The following is a 22,524-nucleotide window of genomic DNA, read 5'->3' on the forward strand; positions in this document are numbered from 1 at the left end:
TTTTTTTTTTTTTTTTGGCCCTCAAAAAAACGTTCCATATTTGACACCGAGTTCAATTTCGTTCCTTATACTACTCTCCGTTGGTTAACATCGTGAACCGTTAACTCACACGGAAAAGACGATTTTGCCCCTGTGGGCCCCACCACCCTCCCTCCTCTCTTCCCTTTCTGGCGGGAGGCAAGGGATGGCAGTGCCGCTCGTGATGGAGGATGTCAGGGTGTGGCGGCGTGCTCGCGATGGAGGAGGCAGGGAGGGCCGCAGCTTGTTGGTCTGACAGGGGAGGGGGCGCCGCTGGCTAAGAGCCGTCTGAGGTCACGAGTCATGCGGGAGGACTCACGGAGGTCGGCGCCCATGGAGGGAGGGCTCAGCGAAGTTCGGCACCGGCCATGGCGCGGTTCAGGATGGGCTCTCGCGGCGCGGGATGCGGGCGCGGCCGGAGCTCGCGTGGCTGGTGCAGCCATGGCTCCCTCTCGCGAGGAGCTCTCGCGCGCCGGTGGCAGGCGCGGGGCTGGCCGAGGGCGGCGCGCCGGCTCCACCAGGTCGCAGTGCGGCGCGGCGGTCCGAGCTCCCACGCTGCCATGGCGGGACGGAGCGCGAGGTCGGGAGGGAGGGCGCAAACCTCGGGGAGGACAGCGCGCGGCCGTCGCGAGCTCGGTGCGGCGGGCCGGGGCGAGCACGTCGGGGCCGTCGCGGCTATGGCCGGGGAAAATCTCGCGAGGAGCTCGCGCGGGGAGCTCTCGCGCGCCGGTGGCAGGCGCGGGGCTGGCCGAGGGCGGCGCGCCGGCTCCACCAGATCGCGGCGTGGCGGTCCAAGCTCCCATGCTGCCATGGCGGGACGGAGCGCGAGGTCGGGAGGGAGGGCGCGACCTCGGGGAGGACAGCGCGCGGCCGTCGTGAGCTCGGTGCGGCGGGCCAGGGCGAGCACGTCGAGGGCCGTCGCGGCTATGGCCGGGGAAAACTCGTTGAGGGTCGTCGCGGCCATGGCCGGGGCGAGCTCGTCGAGGGCGGGGAGCGGCGCGGCCATGACCGTACGTGGGGAAGAAAGGGAGGAGAGGAGGGTGGTGGGGCCCACAAGGGCAAAATCGTCTTTTCACGTGGCAGTTAACGGTTCACGGATGTCAAACCCAACGAAGTGTCGTATAAGGAACGAAAGTTGAACTCGATGTCAAATAGGGAACGGAAATTTTTTGAGGGCCAAAAAAGGAACAGGTCCATATTGTCTGTGTGTCACATAAAGAAATTCTCTCAACAGAAAATGGGCTTGTCCCCGTCCCAATACACATAGAGATAGGGATCGTCGTTCCACTCATCTTGCCCAACCAAACGCTACCTAACAAAGAGCCTTCTCCTCAGACCTTTCCTTTCTGTACTTGACTGTCTTTTATAGTTAGCAGACTAATATACTGTCTATAAAGAATATCAATCCTGAGTTTATAAAATATAATTTGTAACTCCAAATAATTTTATTATAATATTATATTTTACTATTAGACACTTATTAAGTATCCTAAATAATAATAGTTTTATATATTTAGTTAAACATAAAATTAATTGACTTGTTAAAGATGTTATTTTTTAAGACCGAGAGAGTGACTATTAGCTCAAGTTTGTTTCAATCCATTAGATAACATGTGGCCAAAATTGATTGATTGCCCATAATGTCCCTCCACTCTCTCAGTCTCTCTTTCTCTCTTTTCGTCGTTGCAGCTTGCAGGTTAGATTTCTATCCCCATCCTCGGGGGCGAGAATTTTCTCCATCTCTATCCCCACGAATATCATCTAGGATCATTTCTTTCTCATCCCCATCTCTGATGAGAATTAATCCCCAAATCCATTCCCACGGTCATTTACCGATTTTCAGCCTGTTCGTTTGGCTGTGGCTTATCGTAAACGATCGTAAATTTTCTAGTCCGAACTGATATTTTTTCTTATACATAAACCAGCCAACTAGTACTTCTTTACGAACCAGCAATGATATAAACCAGCTAACCGAACAGACTGTTTGGATCGAGCGAATGATCGAGAGACTCTCCACCATATGTTGCTCGTTGCATTCTGTTACACGGTTCCGAGCCAGAAACACGCACGTGCTCGTTGCTTTTCTATTACACGGTGCATCCATCTTTCTCTTTTTTTATTTTCTCCCTTTTTATTTATCTTTTTATTTTTTATACATTAATCTATCTATTTTACATGATTATATATTATCCATATCTAGTTGTAGACGAATAATATAAATTAGTGCATCATGTTTTGTCTTTTTTATAGTTTCATATTTCTTTTAATATACTATGATATTAATTTATACATCTAAGTTCTTATATATAATTTATAGATCCAACTTTATATCTAAGTCAGTCAACAAGTTATATATCTATGTTATACAAATAAGTTATTATTATAATATAAGGTTATCAATGTTGATTTGTACATATAAATTTATTCATCTAACTTATAAGTTATACTACATAGTTATTTTCGTACGTAGTTTTCATATTTCTACTAATATGTTATTATATTAATTTGTACATCTAAATTCTTAAATATAACTTATACGTACAACTTTTCATTTAAGTCATTTATCAAGTTATATATCTAAGTTATACAAACAAGTTATACGTAAAAGTTTTGGGTATAATTTTTGTACCTTTCTCAGAAATTATGTTGATAAGTTTGTTCTATAAAATATTATACATAAAAGTTATGTGCATAATTTTGTCACATAGTAAGTTACGTTGAAGACATATGTTAAAGTCATGTGTATAAGTTATACGTTGAAATTTGTTTCACAAGTTATACATAAAAGTTGTGAGTATAACTTTGTCACGTACTAAGTTACGTTGAAGATCTATGTTAAAAGTCATGCATATAAGTTATTCATTGAAATTTATTCCACAAGTTATACGTTGTGAATATAGCTTTGTAACTTTCCAAAAAATAAAAGTTGCGGAAATAATTTTTTTTTACAAAAAAAAGAAAGTTGCTGGGACGCTGGATTCTAAAGATGGCAACAGGCCCCGATATCCGATACCCGATGGGTATTTGATCCATTAGGGGATGGGGATATGATCATATCTTTACCCGTGGGCATCTAAATGAGCAAGAATCCATCCCCGACCGGTATAGCGGGTACGAGAATATTCCCTGTTTACCCGTCCCCGTTATCCGTTAGGGAACTCGACTATTTGAGCTGCAATGCGAGTATTAGGCGCAAAGAAGCTCAACATAGTTATTTTGGTCCTAAACTTGAACAATCATATATATAGTTTGTGTGTTCTAGGAACACTAGTTAATTTTTTCTCACCATCTCCGCCAGCAGCACAAGCACTGCCTGTCATCACTGAGCGCTCGTGCCCCTCGCTTCCTCAGTTCAGTCTCTCTGCCATCTTTGCTCGTCCTCCTCGCAACCTTGCTCCTTCTCCTCGACATCTCCGAGACTCCGATACTTATACTGGGTAAAGAAGAAACGTCTCCGATTGCAAAGCTGCGACCCCAAGTGTCCTTGTTTATCTGTTACCCGATCGATGTCCGACGAGTACGGGGACAGGCAAGAATCTATACCTGAGACAGTTAACGGGGACGAGGACAAGATAAATTCTCCGTAGCGGAGAAGAGAACGTTGTGGCAATACCCGACATACGCTGGATCGTTAATTCGTTGATCCCACGCGTGCGCAGCGCAGCGGAGCGTGCAAAAACAGAATGAGCACGCGCAGCACCAACCAAATATAGAAAAGCGGTAGATTTTTTTTTCCCAAAAAGGAAGCAGCGGCTGTCTAAATTTTGTTCGCTTGATTCGATTCCAATGAACGTTCGCGGATTAGTGTCGCTGGAATTAATCTCCATGAGGATTTCCGTCCCCGCATAAATTTCTCACAAAATCAGCGATATATCAACGACCAACAAATCAACATGGTCATCAACTCATCATAAAAAAATTATTGATAGATCTTCATATATCTAGTACACTACAGATTTATGAAATATGAAATAATAGATTGGTACAAAGATTTCACTTATAAATATAATTACAACATCGACAGATTGCATAGCCCCATCAGAATGAGAGTTAAGTCACACACAAAAAAAAGCCATCAGAACGAGAGCACGAGACACGAAATCTATCGGGGACTATTCTTCTCCCCATTTCAAACCTCACGGGGGCTAAATTGGCACTATCCCTATCCCCTAATATGTAAATTCCCACTGGAAATCGGGGATCAAATCCCCCTTGCCATCTCTAGACCAAATTAGGGCCAGCAATGTGCCAGTACCTACAGCTAATAAGGGTTGGAACAAGGTTGGATGACGGAAGAGTATTTCGGACAATTTGCTATAGCTGGGTTGCCTAACTAATAAGATACTTGTTACCTATACCAAGTAGTATTAGTCAGTGTTAGCTGAAACCCTTTGATTAAATTGCCTCCTTTTTAGAGATTATGGTCATAAAAGCCCTATGAGCATTAAAGTTTTACAGGGTGAACAAGTTAATGCGTAATAATCTATAAGGTGCAGCCACACTTAACTTAATGTGGCTTATTTCCCAAAAACCTAATAGATCACAGCGTACTGCTGAATAACTCCCAGCTTGTTCCAACTCCTTATTCTCTTCTCACAGAATACTATTCAATCAATGCACAAACATTCCAAAATTACTATGAATACACCAGCCGTTAAACATGAATTGAGATAACATTGTTACACGTCAACGCCACAGTTATTAGATTATTAAGGCTAGTTTTAGTGAAGGTTTCATAAAAGTTTTATGGATATGATATAGTATAAATAAAGAGAGATGATAAACACTTCATGAGATGGAATAAGTTTGGATAATCTACATTGTTTTCAACACATGAGTCTTAAAAACTAGGATATAAAACTCGCACTGAGGCTAGCTTAAGTACAATGACTAGTACCTTAACACTTCGGCAACATGATTGTCTGTTTCATAAATTAAAAAGAAAGAATAAAATCATCATTGCAGTCTATAGGAGCAGAAACACCAAATTCCCAAAGTTACACAGAGACTAGACACGTATATTTGTTCGAAAGATGATTACATATTAGTCACATATATACTACAATAGATAATATGAGTTATTGTATAAATTATTTTGAACATTCTAAATAGCATCCATTATTAAATGGCATGTGGTCATACATAATACTCCATCCAAAAGTCTAAACCATCTTAGCAAAATTGATTTTTTTCAAAAATCGAAATCATCTAAGCTTCTCTCTGCCATTTTACTTGATTTCCGGTACTCACAAGTCGGGTTCCAGGCTGAATCAATACACGAGTGCTCTCCGGTTGAGTCCGTTACCTTTATTTATTCTCTCCGTCAGGTCTGTTTTTCATCTAGAACCTCTGCATGCACCTCCGCATGCAACGGCATGAGAATATCTGTTTACATGGGAAAAATAAAAGGACGCTAAGACATTAACAGGAACACGGTGATCAAATAAAAATAGCACGCTTAGAGTCCTCTTTGGTCACTGTGCTAGTTCTACAGTAGATAAAACATTGTCAATAGGAGATTTTTCTGTCATGCTCACAGACTGTCTGTTAACTACTCGTTCTAAATTGTAAGTCGTCCTGACTTTTCTAAGTACACAGCTTTTTATAAGCACCTAGATATAATAGAAGCTATGCATTTGAAAAAAGGACTTACAATTTAGAACAGAGAGGATAGATAGCATCTGTCTCCATTTCATGTGAAATAAATTCGTACCTGATACCTCTTCTAGCCAGAGGATGTCACCCCACTATACACGCCCTCGAGATCAAACACTTGGGTAGTTGCGTGTGACTGTGATCCCCCGCTTTGTTCCTCATACTGGTCCATGGCACTTTCCGCGTGTATCAACCACTCAGGGTCAGCATTAAAATAACCGTTTTCTTCCTGTACAGAAATGGATCGGTATACTAGCATAATTCGACAACTCAATACTAGCTGAAGCAAGACCAAAGACTACAAACCAAGGTACACGAGCTGGGAGCATGATCCATGTTCTCGATGCTGGCGTCAGATATCACTTCCTATGCATAAATGGATCAGTATACAAGCACAGTTCGACTATTCAAGACTAGCAAAAATAAACAACAGTGAGTACAAACCGAGGTACACGAGCTAGGAGCATGATCCATGTTCTCGATGCTAGCGTCAGATTTCACTTCCTGTGCATAAATGGATCAGTATACTAGCACAGTTCGACAATTCAAGACCAGCAAAAATAAACAACAGTGAGTACAAACCAAGGTACAAGAGCTAGGAGCATGATCCATGTTCTCCATGCTGACATCAGATTTCACTTCCTGTGCATAAACGGATCAGTATGCTAGCACAATTCGACAATTTAAGACCAGCAGAAGCAAAACAAGGACTACAAACCAAGGTACACAGAGCACGATCCATGTTCACGATGCTGTCCGCAAATTTCACCACTTCTTCCCACCATTCAGGATCCTCCGCACCAGCCTCAATGATGGATTTACCGTTCATGTTGCCGTTTTCAATGTTGCTTTCCACGACATTGCCCTGATATTCTGTCTGGTATGATTCCATCAGCTCAGGAATCACATCCCAAGGTACAGGACGCAAGGGAGAACGGTAACCTACTCCAAGACATTCATGTCATGACTAAGGATAATCTGCGAACTGTTAACCGCTGCAATAATGGCCCTCGCTTACCTTGACAATCAGGGTCATGACACTTTTGGTAGTATGCTGCTCTTTGGAAATCAACAATGTAAAACACTGGTGCATTTCATGACACAATTAGTGATAGGATACTGGGAAAAACTATCAGGGTATTTGAGACAGCTGATGCTGCAGGAAAAGTTATATGTTGTTCTTCTAGATGTTAAAATGTTATTGTTACCATGATTGCTCTTATGCTCTCTTCCAATATTCTCACAGTATCTGCTCTTTAACGTGTTATAGATTATCAAACTCTCCTGAGAAAACCAGAACCAAGATCGAATTTTCCCTGCAATACAACAGAATATCAAATTTCAGTTGCTATCTTGTTGTTTGTTGCTTTTTGTTGTTGCGTGGCCCATTTGGGGTCCTACTCTGTTGTAATGCCCAGTTTGGGTGTCTTCTAATTAATATAATCAGCAGCTCCCCTGCCTGATTCTTAAAAAAAATATGTTTCAGCTAATAATATATATCTAGCTGTACCAATACTGACATCATAGAACGAAGCATTTATTTGCCTTCAACATTAACTAAGAAAATATGGTAACATAAATTATGTCGATATAATGTGCTCTTAATCTGCTCTAAGATTAGCTTCTGTATCCCACAGAATGCCAACAATGTGCTCTCCTCTATGGAGTCAGGCAGAGTTTTCGATGTTGTTGTCCCCTAGGTATAGACAATGAGGTAGTGGATATTTCCTAAAAAAAAAAAGAGGTAGTGGATAATAAGCCAGCTCTAGGGGAAGTATCTATATTTGGTGATACACACAGGCAGTTGTCTGTTTTGTTGGAAAAAGAAAAGAAAAATATTGGACAAGATGTCTCTTGGACATGGATACATGTAAGCGGAATCAACTTGGATTCAGGTACTCTGCAAAACTGTTTGAGGTGAATGCACAACAGTTTCTCAGCCATGTTTTTTGATAAATAGGATTTATTTATTTAAAATAAAATTCCAGTCTCTAAGCGGTACACACGGCCATTACAAATAAAATAAAAAAGAAAGAAAGAAACCAACAGGGGGCTAGGGATCAATCAAGCCTACCATTCCACTCTGGTAAAAAATAGACATCATATAGAATTAACTGCCATAACATGACTGCACATGGCATGAACATCCATTCCAACATTTGGAAAAGTCTAACGCAATAAACATGGCAAACATCGTCTTGTGGAATATACATAAACATATATTAGTCAAACAAATAAATGACTATCAGAACAAATTGAAAGGCATAATCATGAGGAAGACTGAACCTGAAACATTTCCAAAAGAAGCGATGGATTCTATAAAGCCATCCAAAGCTGGAAAAGGAGATTTTCCATAAGTATATGCATGAGAAAAATCACTTCGATATGTAGCAATACGGTCCCTGTAGCTCCTTCCTTGAATCTGGTCATGGCAAAATACAAAAATATATACACAAAATCAGCCTATACTAAATTTAAATTGATTTTCTTAAGGAGAGAAAGGCAGACAAGCACCCTCTCAGTACCTCTCAAGGACAATAAAAAAGCTTACTGCATAACAACATTTAGGCACAAGCACATTTTTCAAGCTCCCAAACTTGAATACACACAAGTTTTCAGCATAGTGTTCAAGATTATTGCCATCAGTTTATACTTTCCCCACAAACCAAGAGAGTGACAAGTCCAAGCAGCAGAGGCCCCATGGTTCCTTGCACAATGAGTCAATGAATTCAGGTGACTGGTATTGAAGAGGCAGAATCAGATGGCAAGCCGGAATAGGAGGGGCCACACATTTCCAAGCGAAAGGTGAGCTCCTCCATGAGTTAGTTTTGAGGTTTAGGTGGTTTGTATTCAGTTGGACATAAATGCCCCATCTACTGAACGCAATTTATGAGTAGCAACACAGACATCTCAGGGCTTTCAGGCCACCATGCTCGCAATACGTGCAGCTTACATGTCCAAGCCAAGGCTACTGAGGTACAAAAGATTATGAAAAGAAATTAAATGTTGCCACTTCAAGATAAAGATCTATAATCTCTGGTTAACTACAACAGAAAAGGTCATGTACTGTTTTTTAAAGTGCTGCACTTGTGAATTTAAAAACTACTTCCTCCGTTCCAAATTATAAGTCGCTTTGACTTTTTTTGTTCATCCATTTTGCTATGTATCTAGACATATTATTTATCTAGATGCATAGTAAAATAGGATGTACCAAAAATGTCAAAGTGACTTATAATTTGGAACAGAGGGAGTACGTTACAATCTCCTTCCTCTCTTAATTGAAAAGAAGAGCTCCTGCCATTTTCCTTCAAAAAAATTGCCAAGAATTCCTAAGTATCAATAATTGCTTGCAGGTGCAGAATGATTTGTAATACTCCCTCCTGTTTCCTTTTTTAGGACGTATTAGGATTTGAGGAAGTCAAACTTCAAAAAATTTGACTAACAATTGCATGCTTACTGTATGAAAAATATATCAATACATCGTGATAGACAATAGCCTAACAGGCTTAGATTCCTTGAATTGAGTTTACAGAAGAGATTACATATAAAAAGAGAGGAGGAGGGTGACCCAAAGGGCCAGCCTTGTCCCAAGAGGCCAGTCGAACCCCAAGGGGCCAGCTGGGCATTAACTCAGCACAGCTAGCTAGGCGATTAAAGCTAGGATATTACACAAGTAACTAGGTGATTAAAAGTAAATAGCAATTAATTCTAACCCCCCCCCCCCCCCCCCCCCCGCAGTCAGATCGTCGGTGGAGCGAACGTTTAGACTGGAGCGAAAATCCATGAAGACAGAGGAAGGGAGCCCCTTGGTGAAGACATCGGCGAATTGCGACGTGGTGGGCACATGAAGAACCCTGGACTGCACCCATGGCGACACGTTCACGGAACGAAGTGAAGGTCGATTTCCACGTGCTTGGTGCGCTGATGTTGAACGGGGTTGGTGGAGAGGTAGCAGGCGCTAACATTGTCGCAGTAGATGAGGCATGCGGAGTCCAGGGGATGGTGAAGTTCCTGGAGTAGTTGCCGCAGCCAAGTGGCTTCAGCGATGTCGTTGGCAACAGCCCGGTACTCTGCCTCGGCGCTGGACCGGGAGACAGTGGGCTACCGCTTGGAGGACCAGGAGACCAGGCTGCCTCCGAGGAAGACGGCGTAGCCGGAGGTGGAGCGGCGGGTGTCCGGGCAGCCGGCCCAATCAGCGTCGGTGTAGACACGGAGCTGTGTTGGGGCTGTTCGAGGAATGACCAGACCATGGCTGAGGGTGCCCTGAAGATAGCGAAGGATCCGCTTGGCAGCGGCAAGGTGAGTTTCCCGCGGATCATGCATATGAAGGCACGCTTGTTGGACGACATAGGCAATGTCGGGCCTGGTGAAGGTGAGGGTACTAGGAGGGCACCTACAAGGCTGCGATAAGCAGTGGGATCAGCAACAGACGGGCCGGCATCAGCTGGTACCTTTGCACAAGTGTCAACTGGAGTGGAGCAAGGCTTGCAGTCACTCATGCCATGGCGAGCAAGTATGTCCAGAGTGTACTGACGCTGTGAAAGGAGAACAGAATCCCTGTGGCGCTGAACTGCAACGCCAAGGAAGTGATGTAGGGGTCTAAGATCTTTCATGGCGAACTCCTTTTTCAGAGCAGCAATGACATGGTGAAGGAGTTGCTGAGATGAAGCCGTAAGGACAATGTCATCCACATATAAGAGCAAGTAGACTGTCTCAGTGCCACGGCTGAATATGAAGAGAGATGTGTCTGACTTGGCTTCAGTGAACCCTAGAGAGATCAGAAAGGAGGCAAAGCGGCTTGTACCAGGCCCGCGGGGCTTGCTTCAAGCCGTAGAGGGATTTGTTGAGTCTACAGACATGATCTGGAAGTGCAGGATAGGCTGAGAGCAGTATACTGTTTCTGAGAGAGTCCCGTGGAGGAAAGCGTTCTTCACGTCAAGTTGATGAATCGGCCAATCCCTGGAGTGTGCCACCGTGATGACTGTCCGAACAGTGGCTGGCTTGACAACCGGGCTGAAAGTTTCATCATAATCAACACCGAGGCGTTGAGTGAATCCCCAAAGTACCCAACGAGCCTTGTATCTCTCCAATGAGCCATCGGCATGGAACTTGTGTTTGAAAATCCATTTTCCAGTAACAACATTGGCCTTGGTGGGGCGGGGGACGAGGTCCCAGGTGTGGTTGTCCTGAAGAGACGCATATTCATCTTCCATGGCCTGGCGCCAATGAGGATCAGCAAGGGCATCTCGACAGGACCGCGGTAGGGGAGACAAGGCCTCGGTATGCAAGGCGAGGCGAGGCTGCCGGTAGCCTGTTTTTCCACGGGTCACCATGCCGTGGGAGTTGGCGACCGGCGGAATGGAAACAGCACCAGCAGGAACCGGAGGATCGCTCTTGACATAGCGAGGTGGAGAGGGGACCATGCTGGAACGTCGAGGAGGCGCTCCTGCCGGGCGCTCGGGTAGCGGGGCAGGAGCAGGAGCACGCCTGCTGTAGACATGAATAATAGGCGGCTTCTGAGGCGCAATCACCGGGGGGAGCGTGCCTGGCTGTAGACGTGGACGACGGGTGGAGCCGGCGCCTGTATAGGGGCGCCTGTACAGAGGACGCCGGGGACCCCCGGGACACAGCTGGTGGTGCCAGGGGTGGAGGGCGCTGGCAGCACCGGGGCCCTGGACGTCGGCGTGCCTACGCGTGCCAGAGATGGTGCCAGAGGCACCAACTGGAAGGGGGCAGCAGCGCCGGGTGTACTTACAGGAAGGGGAGACACTGGAATGGTGTCGTCGTCAGTTAAAAAATCAAGTTCCTGCTGAGGAGGGGATGGCCGGCTGAGGGAAAAAGGAAACGTTGTTTCGTCGAAAACAACGTGGCGAGAAATGATGACGCGGTTGGTGTTGAGGTCGAGGCACCGATAGCCCTTGTGATCCGGTGAATAACCAAGGAAAGCACAGAGGGTGGAGCGGGGGGCAAGCTTGTGAGGAGTGGTGGCAGAAAGGTTGGGGTAGCATGTGCACCCGAAGGCACGAAGATCATGATAGGAGGGGAGGGTGCCATGGAGGGCGAAAAAGGGGGTGCTCATGTTTAGAGTTTTGGTGGGAAGGCGATTGATGAGATAGGTGGCAGTGGCTAGAACATCAGCCCAGTAAGAGGGGGGGCATGGAAGCTTGGAAGAGGAGGGTGCGTGTGATGTTATTGACGGTGCGGATCATGCGCTCGGCTTTCCCGTTTTGCTGGGAAGTATAGGGGCACGACATGCGGAGAGTGATGCCGTGAGCAAGAAAGAAAGCACGAGAGGCGGAGTTGTCAAACTCAGCGACCGTTGTCACATTGGACTGATTTAATGGTGCAGCCGAATTGGGTAGACACATGAGCGAAGAAATTAGAAATCGTGGGGAATGTATCGGACTTAGCGCGAAGGGGAAAAGTCCAGAGGAAATGAGAGCAATCATCAAGAATAACTAAATAATATTTGAAACCAGAGGCACTAACAACAGGAGATGTCCACAGGTCACAATGGATTAAATCAAAATTCTTGGCTGCTCTAGATAGCGAAATAGAAAAAGAGAGACGAATATGACGCCCAAGCTGACAAGCGTGGCAGAGGGAGTCATCTTCAGGCTTGCTGCAGACAATGGAGGAGGACTGCGCAAGGGACTGAAGAGTGGCCTTGCCGGGGTGACCGAGGCGCCTGTGCCAGGTAGTTGGTGAAGGAGTGGCGACAAGGGCGCAGGAGCCAGTGGTGGATGAAGGGAGCTGAAGAGTGTAGAGAGGCCCCGTGCTGTTACATCGAAGGAGGGTGTTCCGGGTACGGAGATCCTTCACAGAAACACCAAGAGGGTCAAACTCGACAGAAACACAATTGTCAGTAGTGAATTTTCGAACCGAAAGGAGATTTCTAATAATGTCGGGAGCTACAAGGACATTGTCGAGACGAAAGGGTCCAGGAAGGACAGAATAGCCGGTGCCAATAACAGGGAGGGTGGCCCCGTTGCCTACGACAATGGAGGAGGGAAAGGAAGAGAATGGTGTAGCGGTGACCATACCAGGGTTGGCAGTGATGTGGGAGGAGGCGCCCGAGTCGATCACCCAATCCGAGGAACTCGGAGGTGGGGTGAGGGAGACGGTGCTGAAGGCGCTAGCGAGACCCTCGGGCGTCCAAGGCGCCCAAGCAGGAGGTGCCTGAGGGGGCTGCGGGTAGTAGGACCCGGAAGCCGGTGGTGGAGCGAAGTATGCCGATGGCACGCCGGCCACCAGAGCCTGCTGCAGAGGTGCAGGCTGGACTGCGCGTGGTGGAGGGCCACGGGCGCCTGCCGGCGGTGGACCCTGGCCACATGTGGATAGAGCCGGTCCAGGGGTTGAGCAGCGAGGGCCACTGTGGTGTGGCTGGTGCAGTCCCGCCCTGTGCACTGCTGTGGGAGCCGCCAGAGCCGCGCCCGCCGCGGCGGCGTCGACCGCGGTTGCCACTGGATTGCTGTCCAGCAGCAGCATGCTGTCCAGCAGCAGCTTGATGGCCAGCAGTGGCCTGATGATGGCGTGGAGGCGCAGGCGAGGACGAAGTGGGCGGCCTGATGGAGGGCGCGGCGACGAGAGCCGAAGGAGAGGCAGAGGGCGTCCCCATGTTGAGCTCGGCCAAACGGAGGTCAGCACGAACATCGGCGAAGGACAGGAACGGCCTCTGGCGGGTGACGAGCTAGGGACATGAACTGAAAACGTTCATTGAGACCCCGTAGAACGTTCAGCACCAGAGTTCGGTCCTGGATGGGCTCGCCGAGGTCGGTGAGGGCATCCGCCATGCTCTTCATTTTGCGGCAGTAGTCATCGATGGAGAGGGCACCTTGGCAGAGAGTGCGAAACTCGGCGTCGAGGAGCATGGCGCAGGGACTCGCGATTGTTGAGGAACTGTTGTTCAATCCCGAGCCATGCTGTCCGGGCGGTGAGGCCGTCGTGCTCATGGATGACGTCCAGGAGGTCGGCGGAGATGGTAGTTGAAAAGCCAAGAGAGGACGACGCAGTCCATGCGTGACCACGCCGGATCGTAGGGGCGGGAGTCGTCGCTGAGGACAGTGATCCTTCAAGGCGAAACGGCCGAGGATGAGGAGGACTGTAGCCGCGCCACTTGGAGTAGTTGGAGGATTGAAGATCAAGAACGATAGGGATGAGGTTCTTGATGTTCTGGACGGCAGCAGCTTGAGTGTGGAGGTGGGCGATGGCTGCTGCTTCAGAGGAGGCGGAGTGGACGTCGTCATCCTTAGGATCGGCGGCGGCGTCCGGATGCTCGGGGCGGAGGCGATCCCGGAGGGACCGCGGCCTGCTGCTCCAGGGTATCTGCCATGCGCGCGCTCTTTGTCAAGAGCAGCAGCAGGCGGCGCGGACACGCTCCTGGGCGGCGGCAGTGAACTTGAGAAGGGCAGCTTCTTCCTCGAGCTGCTGGCTGCGCTCTGTGTTGGTGGAGCACAGAGAGGAGGCCTCATCCTCCAGGCGCTTGGCAGCAGAGAGGGCTTCGGTCGCGGAGCTTGGTCGCGGTAGCCATGGCGGAGGAGCTGGAGGTGGCCATGGGCGCGCGTAGCAACCTGGGGTGGGTGGAGTGGGAGCGGAAGCAGAAGGATCGATGGTTTAGTCTGATACCATGATAGACAATAGCCTAACAGGCTTAGATTCCTTAAATTGAGTTTACAGAAGAGATTACATATAAAAAGAGATGAGGGTGACCCAAAGGGCCAGCCGAGTCCCAAGAGGCCAGCCGAACCCCAAAGGGTCAGCTGGGCATTAACTCAGCACAGCTAGCTAGGACATTAAAGCTAGGAGATTACACAAGTAACTAGGTGATTAAAAGTAAATAGCAATTAATTCTAACACATCGGTATCTCAGATTTTGATACAACATTGATTTTGTAGCAACTCATGACATGTTGTAAGAGATCGATGTCAAAGCACGCTTCAATTTTTCCACATGCTAATACGCCTTGTAAAAAAGAAATGGAGGTTTTTCCACATGCTAATATGCCTTGAAGAAAAGAAATGGAGGGCGTATGAAAGCAAGGAAATATACTAAGTTTCAGGTAATTTTCAGAAAAGTACACTAGCAGGAAAAAGTAATGCTGTGGTCCAAATTGCAAACACTTACTTGAGGCATGCTGATTTCAGAGTCAAAATACAATGTTTTCTTGCATTCCAAGTCTAGTTTGCATATCAACAGTTTTTCACAGTTATCATCCAGTCTACAAATAAGTGACTCCATAAAGACATCTTTATCATTCTGTAATAATAAGAATACGATGTCACATGTAATAGGTGATATCGATATCAAAAGTTCATAAGCTTTTCAATAGAATGACATATGCAAACAACTATTTGATGATGCCACGACAGAGATTTTGTAACAGATACATGAAACTGGAGATCATATATAGCATTGCATCTATTGAGCAGATTTTACATTCCTCCAAGCAGCAGAAACAAAAGTGTGGACTTCTACTTAAATTGTCTATTACAATCCAGGATTAAGATAAAATACCTCAAAAGCATTTAGAACATTATAACAAAATATTATAGCAAATCAATCAGAAGTTAATTGTTTCTAAACATGATGAATTTTATCTTTGGCGCTAGAAAACATATTCACTTAGTATAAAAAAATAGACCGTTTGATCAAGGGCTAACCATTTCCTGGCATTTGAAGCGTTTGGTCGGCACAAGAAATGATTTCTTCCCAGACTTTGATGAGAAAACTAAACGGAAACAACGATTACGAGAGTAAACTGCAGTATCCATAAAGAGCTGATCAACAGGACCTGAGCTGCTTTCTTTTGTAATATATAGTTTATCAAGGTCAGGATTGGCTGCACGCTGAGCTGCGATTTGTGAACAGACCTGCAGGTAAGAATAAAATGTCATTTGTAAATCAAAACAATATTTTGTTTGTATTCCAAGATAACATATATCGAAATACAACTAGTCCAGATGTGCAATAAAAACTAAGATAATTTACTTTTTTTTTTCCCAAATACGCAAAAGATTTGCGCATCATTGTAATTAAGGTAGAAATGTTTGACCACTAGTCCAGATGCGCAATAAAAACTAAGATTTACGCAAAAGATAATTTACTTACAATTTTGATATGGACAGTGCTATTAGACAAGAAGACAAAAGGAAGTCTATGATGAAGCACAGCAACACACACTAATTAATGGCTATTAGGAGCCACATAACTGAACCACTTGTCAAAACAATTAATACAAAAAACAAGGAGAGGTCACCAGTAGACTAGTTCACTTGGCATAGAAAGCAAGTTAGCATAGAAGAGCCAAAATTTTCTTTCAACAAATTGAAACTTCTCTTGGCATTACTTGACACTTTTGTTGCAGTACTCAATCACGACCTTCCTAGACTATATCCTTCTAATAAAACTTGCAGCAAAGCTTTTACCGTCCTTTCAAGAGAAAAAAAATTTGATATGGACAGTGGATATGAGGAAACAGAAACACTACTGCAGAACCCATAATTCACCAAAACCTCTTTAAAGTTTAAATACAGATATAGCATGAATCCTATTATCAGCTCCACAACAGTGCAGACAAGTTAGGAGTCATTCTTGGTTCTTTTTCAAGACAAGAGAAACCTATCAAGGTCAGACGAAAAGAAAAATGGACGATTTTGTGATATGGCAATTTTACTGAGTCAAGCAATTACCCTAAAGTTACACAGTGGTTGTACACAGTTTCTCCAAATAGCATTATATTAGAAGCACACTACAGCATATAAACAACAGTAATGTTGTCGGGGACCTAATACCGGGGTACCCCAGAAGGTGGAACCAATAACCGCCGAACGTGAAAAACTTCTGGACGCATAAGGGCGCTGTTTCATCCCTCGTTCGAGTAAACAGGAGTTTGGTTCCGCCTCGCCCGACGCCTTTGGGAGATAACTCTGCCTTGCCCGAGGGCTCAAGGTTAATCTCCGTCTCGCCCGACGCCATTGGGACAGGCTCGGTCTCGCCCGAGGGCCAAGGGATAAACTCCGTCTCGCCCGACGCCTTGAAGGCGGGCTCGGTCTCGCCCGAGGGCTGAGGGATAGGTTCCGCCTCGCCCGACCCCGGAGGGGCGAGGTCGGTCTCACCCGAGAGATAGGAATTGGTCTCCGTTTCGCCCGACGGCAAGGAACGAGTCTCACCCTGCTCCATATCTAAAGATTGGATTCATCCTCCCTGACAACTTCTCCCCATTCCCTCGAGATGATAAGTACAGGGTAAGACAAGACGTTCGGGTCAACTGTGGCTCCAAGGACCATACCCTGCGCCCTGGCAGGAAAAGTACTGCCAGGGGATGACAGGACAGGTGCTTTAGACCCTTCCGGGCGCCGCAGAGCCCGAAAGTTTGTACAGATGCGTGCTCCTCGCCCTATAGAGTTGTAGGCGCCGCCTTCAGCTCTGGGACACGCAACCCGACGAAGATATACGACAACCGCTACGCTCCAGAAAATGACTTAATATCTCCACGCACGACGGACATTCCATCATCATACTATGGACCTAAGGGAGCGGCACCCACTTCCCGACCCCTCAGGTCCGCCAAGTCAGAAGGCCTTGACCACGTCGTCGCTCCGGACCCCGACCCCTCGTCCCTCCGACGAAGACTCACAGGAACCAGAAGGCGTGCGGAGCAAGGCTGGGAGAGGCCAATAAGTCAAAACCACAGTACTACAGCCCACACCCTGCGCAGGGCAGCATTCTGTAATCGACCTGACATTCTACAAAGACATCAACAGTATTGTAGGCGCCTATCTTCCTTCGCACTCACCAGAATGAAGGAGGAGGATTGGGTAGACGTGAGCCACAAGACTAAGTAGAATATACATCCTTAACCCTCGCCCTTGTAAAAGCAACCCCCTTTCTCTATAAAAGGGGATGCGCTTCCTCCATCAGGGGGACGGACAAAAAAGACCGAACAATACGACGCACTCATACACACAGTCAAGCGGCTACGAAGCTCTTGACCACCTTTCAACCCTTCCATCAGAGACTTGGGACCAGTCCCTCTCTCGATCGTTTGTACCCCTTACTACAGACCGTTCACGGTGCTAATAACACGAGCAGCAGCAAACTGGACGTAGGGACATTCGGCCCGAACCAGTATAAATCTTGTGTCCTTTAGCGCACCATCTGAGCCTAACGCGCATTACTATAAATTTACTTGCCGATGCTTGTACGAAACACCGACAAATGTGTACAGCAGGTATCAGCTCATCAATACAAATAGATTTCTATTTTCATATGAATGATATGGCATAATCTAGATGCCATCCATTTTGAATCCTTTCTTCAAGATTCTGGAATGTGCACAGGTTATCTCACCTGCTCACCCATTTGTGTTTTTGTGAGACAGTTTTGGTTCAGCCTTCTGCAGCAGTTTGGCCTCCAGACAGTGGGCACCTTCGCTTGCTGATCATTGAGTGGTCCAATACAGCAAGCCATCAACTCTCATCATCCTTGGTGCCTCGACCCTCTGGAAACTGTGTTTTTTATGTTGCTGTATTGTTGCACCAAGTCCGGCAGCCACCTTGTTACTTGCTGAGGAGGGTAGAATGTGGTGTTTGACTGACACTCGAGGACTGTCTTTCTTGGTTGCCCTCTGTGTGGTTGTGTATTTTTCATAGCACAAACACTGCATGTACATTAAGAGATAAAGGGAGTGAGTGCGCGTGTGTTCTCAGGGTTTCGGCTTTTGGCCTTTGGTCTGAGTGTATGTGTACTCAAGGTTTTGAGTTTTGACTCTTCTTTAATACAATGATATGCAGCTCCTGCGTGTTCGAGGGGAGAAAAAAAGGAGGATAAAAAGAAAAGAAGTTACAGGATTTCTACCCTGCATTAACCAAAAGAGGGAGAAACAGATAAAGTAAAGCATCAGTTCATCTTCTTGGCGTTTTCGAAAAGAGTTCATCTTCATTGGTGGGTCAAGACTGGTTAGAGATTATAGAAAATACCATTATTTTTTATGTTATTTTATTTTATATCTAAGATGTGGTGATATTGCCTTATGCATCTAGGATATCCTACTCTAGAGCCTATGAATTAAGTGCATAAATTCCAAATATTATTAATAATGCAACACACTATCCACTAAAACATTTTATTTCCATTGCTACACTCTATACAAAATATTTCTCGATTTTTTTTTTAAAGCATGCTTGCATATAACCAGTAGCACAACAGTAGTGGCAATTAAAACTAAAAAAAATACCACTAAAACTAAGAAAAATACTGATAATGGCAAAAATGAAGATGGAGATTGAATAATACCTCACAGACAAACGCACCAACATGGGAGTTGTCTTTGAATGCAATCTTGGGTATACGGATGATTAGATGGCGTGAAAACTTTTCTACAAATAGAAAATGATAGCAGTTGTCATGTGACTACCATTAAGCAGTATAGAAGATCATTGTGGCGAAGGACTGGCCTAGAATGTAAAATACTATGGAGTTGGAACTAATAGAAACAATTTGTAATAATGGAAGGTTTTTCTACTTCCCTGCCATTTTGAAATGCTAGATGAACAAAAAAAATGCATGAAAGTGCATGAAAAACATTGACTTGAGCAATATTGACCTCCTAGCAAATAAGTGCATGGAACTTAGCTGTAACTTTACTAAAACTATTTCTCTATGTCTGAACTTCAACATGTTGTATAGATTCATTGCAGTGCCACTGTTCCAGGTAGCATTAGAATGTAAAATTCTTCCACGTTTTTTTTCTTAGTTGTTCTCTCAATGGTAGATTTTGAAGGATTTCTAGTAAAACACCCCAAAGGCTGAAATTAGAATTCAATCCTCAAGCCTGGTTTCCTCAAAAGAAGGAAAATCAGTTGGTAGCCCCCTTGCTAGAGAGTAGGGGAGCATCTAGGGTTCGAACCCGGGCCTCCGTGGCTTCTAGGTGACGCGGTATCTCTAGTCTCTGCACTCTATTATTGTTCATCTAAAGTGGTGCACAGTTACATGTTTAATCCCTATTAAAAGGTACGGTTCCATTAAATGTCAGCATGACAATTGTACTAAAAAAATTATAGAAATAAATCACTTCGACCAGTAAGAATTGACAAAACACATGTCACATATTGTCAAATTTTGCTTGTAGTTTGTTTTAATAGCAACTTCTTAGAATAAAATCAAACTCAATTATTTGAACCAAGTAGAGAGAATTGAGCCACCTTCAGTGGATGAGTCTAACTCTGTGATCCACTCTTCATGTCCTTCAATAGAATATTTATCACGCAAGGCACTGAATACAACAGCAATCAATATATCCACCATTTCATCTGTATCTCTCTTCTTGTTTAATCTTGTATCAAACTCAAGATCAAAGTAAATGTGGCAAGGCGAACCCTGTAATCAAGATGTTATATTGGGCATTGCAGTGAAGCCAAGTTGCAATTTGTGAAAAAAAAATCAATGGCGTGAGTGTGAGTGAACTGATTCATGTAACTTTAAAGGAAAAATAAATTTTATGAAACTAGAGATTTAAGGGATTATATTAGGAAGTACAGATTTAACAAAAGAATTGTAGCCAATTGCTGATTTGAGGCTCCATTGGAGTAGAAAAGTTCAAAAGTGGTCGCTTTTTCCAGTTATATAAATTGGGCAAATCACTTGGGGACACAACGCTACATGGACAGACAGGCTGGTAAGTCAAGGAACATGTCTGAAGCAGTAATCTATTGAAAATGCTGGACGCTTAAATCTGTACTTTCACAACAAAATTTGTTAAACATGTTCTTTTTACCCAAAAATCCTTAATATGTATGGGAAAAAATGGGTAAATATATAGTTAAAATTCCTTAAATCTGTAGTTTTGCTATAGCTTGGCCAATCATTAGTCATTTTGCAAAATATACTCTTAAATATAACAATATAATTTCATGAAAAATGCAACCCTGTCCCTGGTGAAAAAAAGGCACAAATAACCCTTGAATTACCTAAGATTAAGGCAAGAATCATTTTGAAACAATTTGCCAGCCCAATGAGTATATGCACTATACCGGAAGGTTGAGGACATTTATGTGCTTTACCAACTGATTTTCTTACTCCACGTCAAATCCAGGAATAGAACATGAAACCAATGTTTGAAAAAGACTTGCTTGCAAGACACCGTGCAAACCATTTCAGCATGGAATCAACAAACGATGGCTTACCTCCTGGATAACCTCATAATGGTGGCGAATGTTGGAATCCATATCATTGTACCTACAAGAATACAGCAATAAGGAGTGGTTGACCATTTAGGAAAAAAAAAAGAAACAGAACTTCACATTAGCCAAGGAGCAACAGACCCATTTTCAATTGCAAGAATGCTGCTATGCACGCACAATCATGGAAGTGAAATGGGGTACAAAACATGCTGTTTGCTAAGGACCCAACCTTTTCCAGAACTCCTCGTATGTAGACACAAGGAACCTTCTTGTCCCGGACCTATGATCTTGATAGCTAAAGACGTTGGTATGCGTGTGTGCCTTAGAGAACCTGATTGCCCCATCTTGCCTAGGAAATGTAGCCCAGACAACATCCCTGTATAGCAATTAACCAATAACCATAGCCAACGACAAACAGTAAGTCAGACTAAAACGAGCGTTATGTGCTATCAAGCAGAGCACACAATGCGGCGTGGACTAAATGCCACACCTGGGGATAAAGTCCGTTTGCTTCTTCAGATCAATGCGGATCACGTGCAGCAGCTTCAAGAAGCTCTGCGGCTGTTTCACTTGGACGCCTTGCGGGGTACCGTAGAACACGACTGGGGACATCTGCTTGCGGCCTGTAAATTTGCTCGCCGACGACGACGGCGCCGCATGCTATCAAACACAAGGATTGGCCGAAACAATCTTCAGTTTTGTTTTGGTCTGGAAATTAAGAAAAGAGACATGCCTCGGCCTCACCTTGTCCGCTGAGGCATCCGGGGTGGAATCACAAGACGCAGTGGAATCTGGCGTGGAATCATCGGAGGAGCTCCCGCCACCGCTACTGGCAATCACCGACACGGGCGAGCCCCGCGACTTCTTGGCCTGCGGGAGCGGCCTCTCCCTGAACGCCGATTCTGGGCGCCACAGAAAAAAGCGGAGCGAATTATGGATCGACGGTGAGAATGGGGACACATTGCAATGTGTGGAAAAATGAAAAGAGCAGATCTTGGAGGGAGGGAGCAGCGTACTGGGAAGGGAGACGCCGCATTTGAAGCAGGCGAAGAGGCGGCTCGACGTCGTCCTTGGGGTCGTACGCTGGCATCGCCCTCGCTCGATTCGGGCTTCGCCTTCTTTCGATCGCCCGCCAGCGTTGACGAGATCTGGTTCGCTCGGTTTTGGAAGTTTATCTGACGAAGTGCTCGTGAGTCGTGAGCGGGAACCCGGTGTTTCGCTATCGCTGAGACTATCTCCACGACACACGCCTGAGGGCATGTTTGTTTCCACCTCTCCTCGCCAAGCTTGATTATAATCTAAACGAAGATTTTCTCGTTTCTCGTTTTTTACTTCTTGTAGTTCAAATCTTTGAAGCGGCTTATCACATAAGCGAGAATCGGTGGAAGTAAGCAAAGCGTTTGACGGGATTCTCGCTTATTTCCACCGACAAGCCGCTTATAAGCGAAAACAAACGGGGACCTGAATCGAACATCATTGGCTACTTTGGCTTGTACAGTAAAAAAAAAGTCACCCACCCAACCCTCGCGTTCTCCAACCGCCGAACCCAAAATCCCGTCCCTCTCTCCTCAGTCTCTCTCCCCCGCGCCGCTTCCACCTCTCCCAGCCCAACTTTCCCTCTTCCTCCCCAACCTTCCTCTCTTCATCCCCATTCATCACCTTCCCGCTCAT

General features: G+C 45.5%; 1 protein-coding gene across 1 annotated transcript; it reads right to left on the minus strand.

Annotated features, from left to right (window-relative positions):
- Nucleotides 1-4,989: 4,989 nt before the first annotated feature.
- On the minus strand, nucleotides 4,990-22,066 carry LOC136550139 (uncharacterized). Its single transcript, XM_066541625.1, is given in 19 exon segments — nucleotides 4,990-5,403; nucleotides 5,732-5,902; nucleotides 5,980-6,039; nucleotides 6,118-6,177; nucleotides 6,256-6,315; nucleotides 6,392-6,615; nucleotides 6,692-6,757; nucleotides 6,882-6,989; nucleotides 7,960-8,095; nucleotides 14,798-14,929; nucleotides 15,334-15,543; nucleotides 18,968-19,050; nucleotides 19,876-20,050; nucleotides 20,857-20,908; nucleotides 21,083-21,229; nucleotides 21,344-21,513; nucleotides 21,598-21,755; nucleotides 21,870-21,909; nucleotides 21,911-22,066. Coding segments are annotated over 18 exon segments (2,073 nt in total). The 5' UTR covers nucleotides 21,944-22,066; the 3' UTR covers nucleotides 4,990-5,403; nucleotides 5,732-5,743.
- Between the last annotated feature and the right edge of the window lie 458 nt (nucleotides 22,067-22,524).

The sequence above is a fragment of the Miscanthus floridulus genome, chromosome 4, assembly GCF_019320115.1.
Source record: "Miscanthus floridulus cultivar M001 chromosome 4, ASM1932011v1, whole genome shotgun sequence".
Lineage (NCBI taxonomy): Eukaryota > Viridiplantae > Streptophyta > Magnoliopsida > Poales > Poaceae > Miscanthus > Miscanthus floridulus.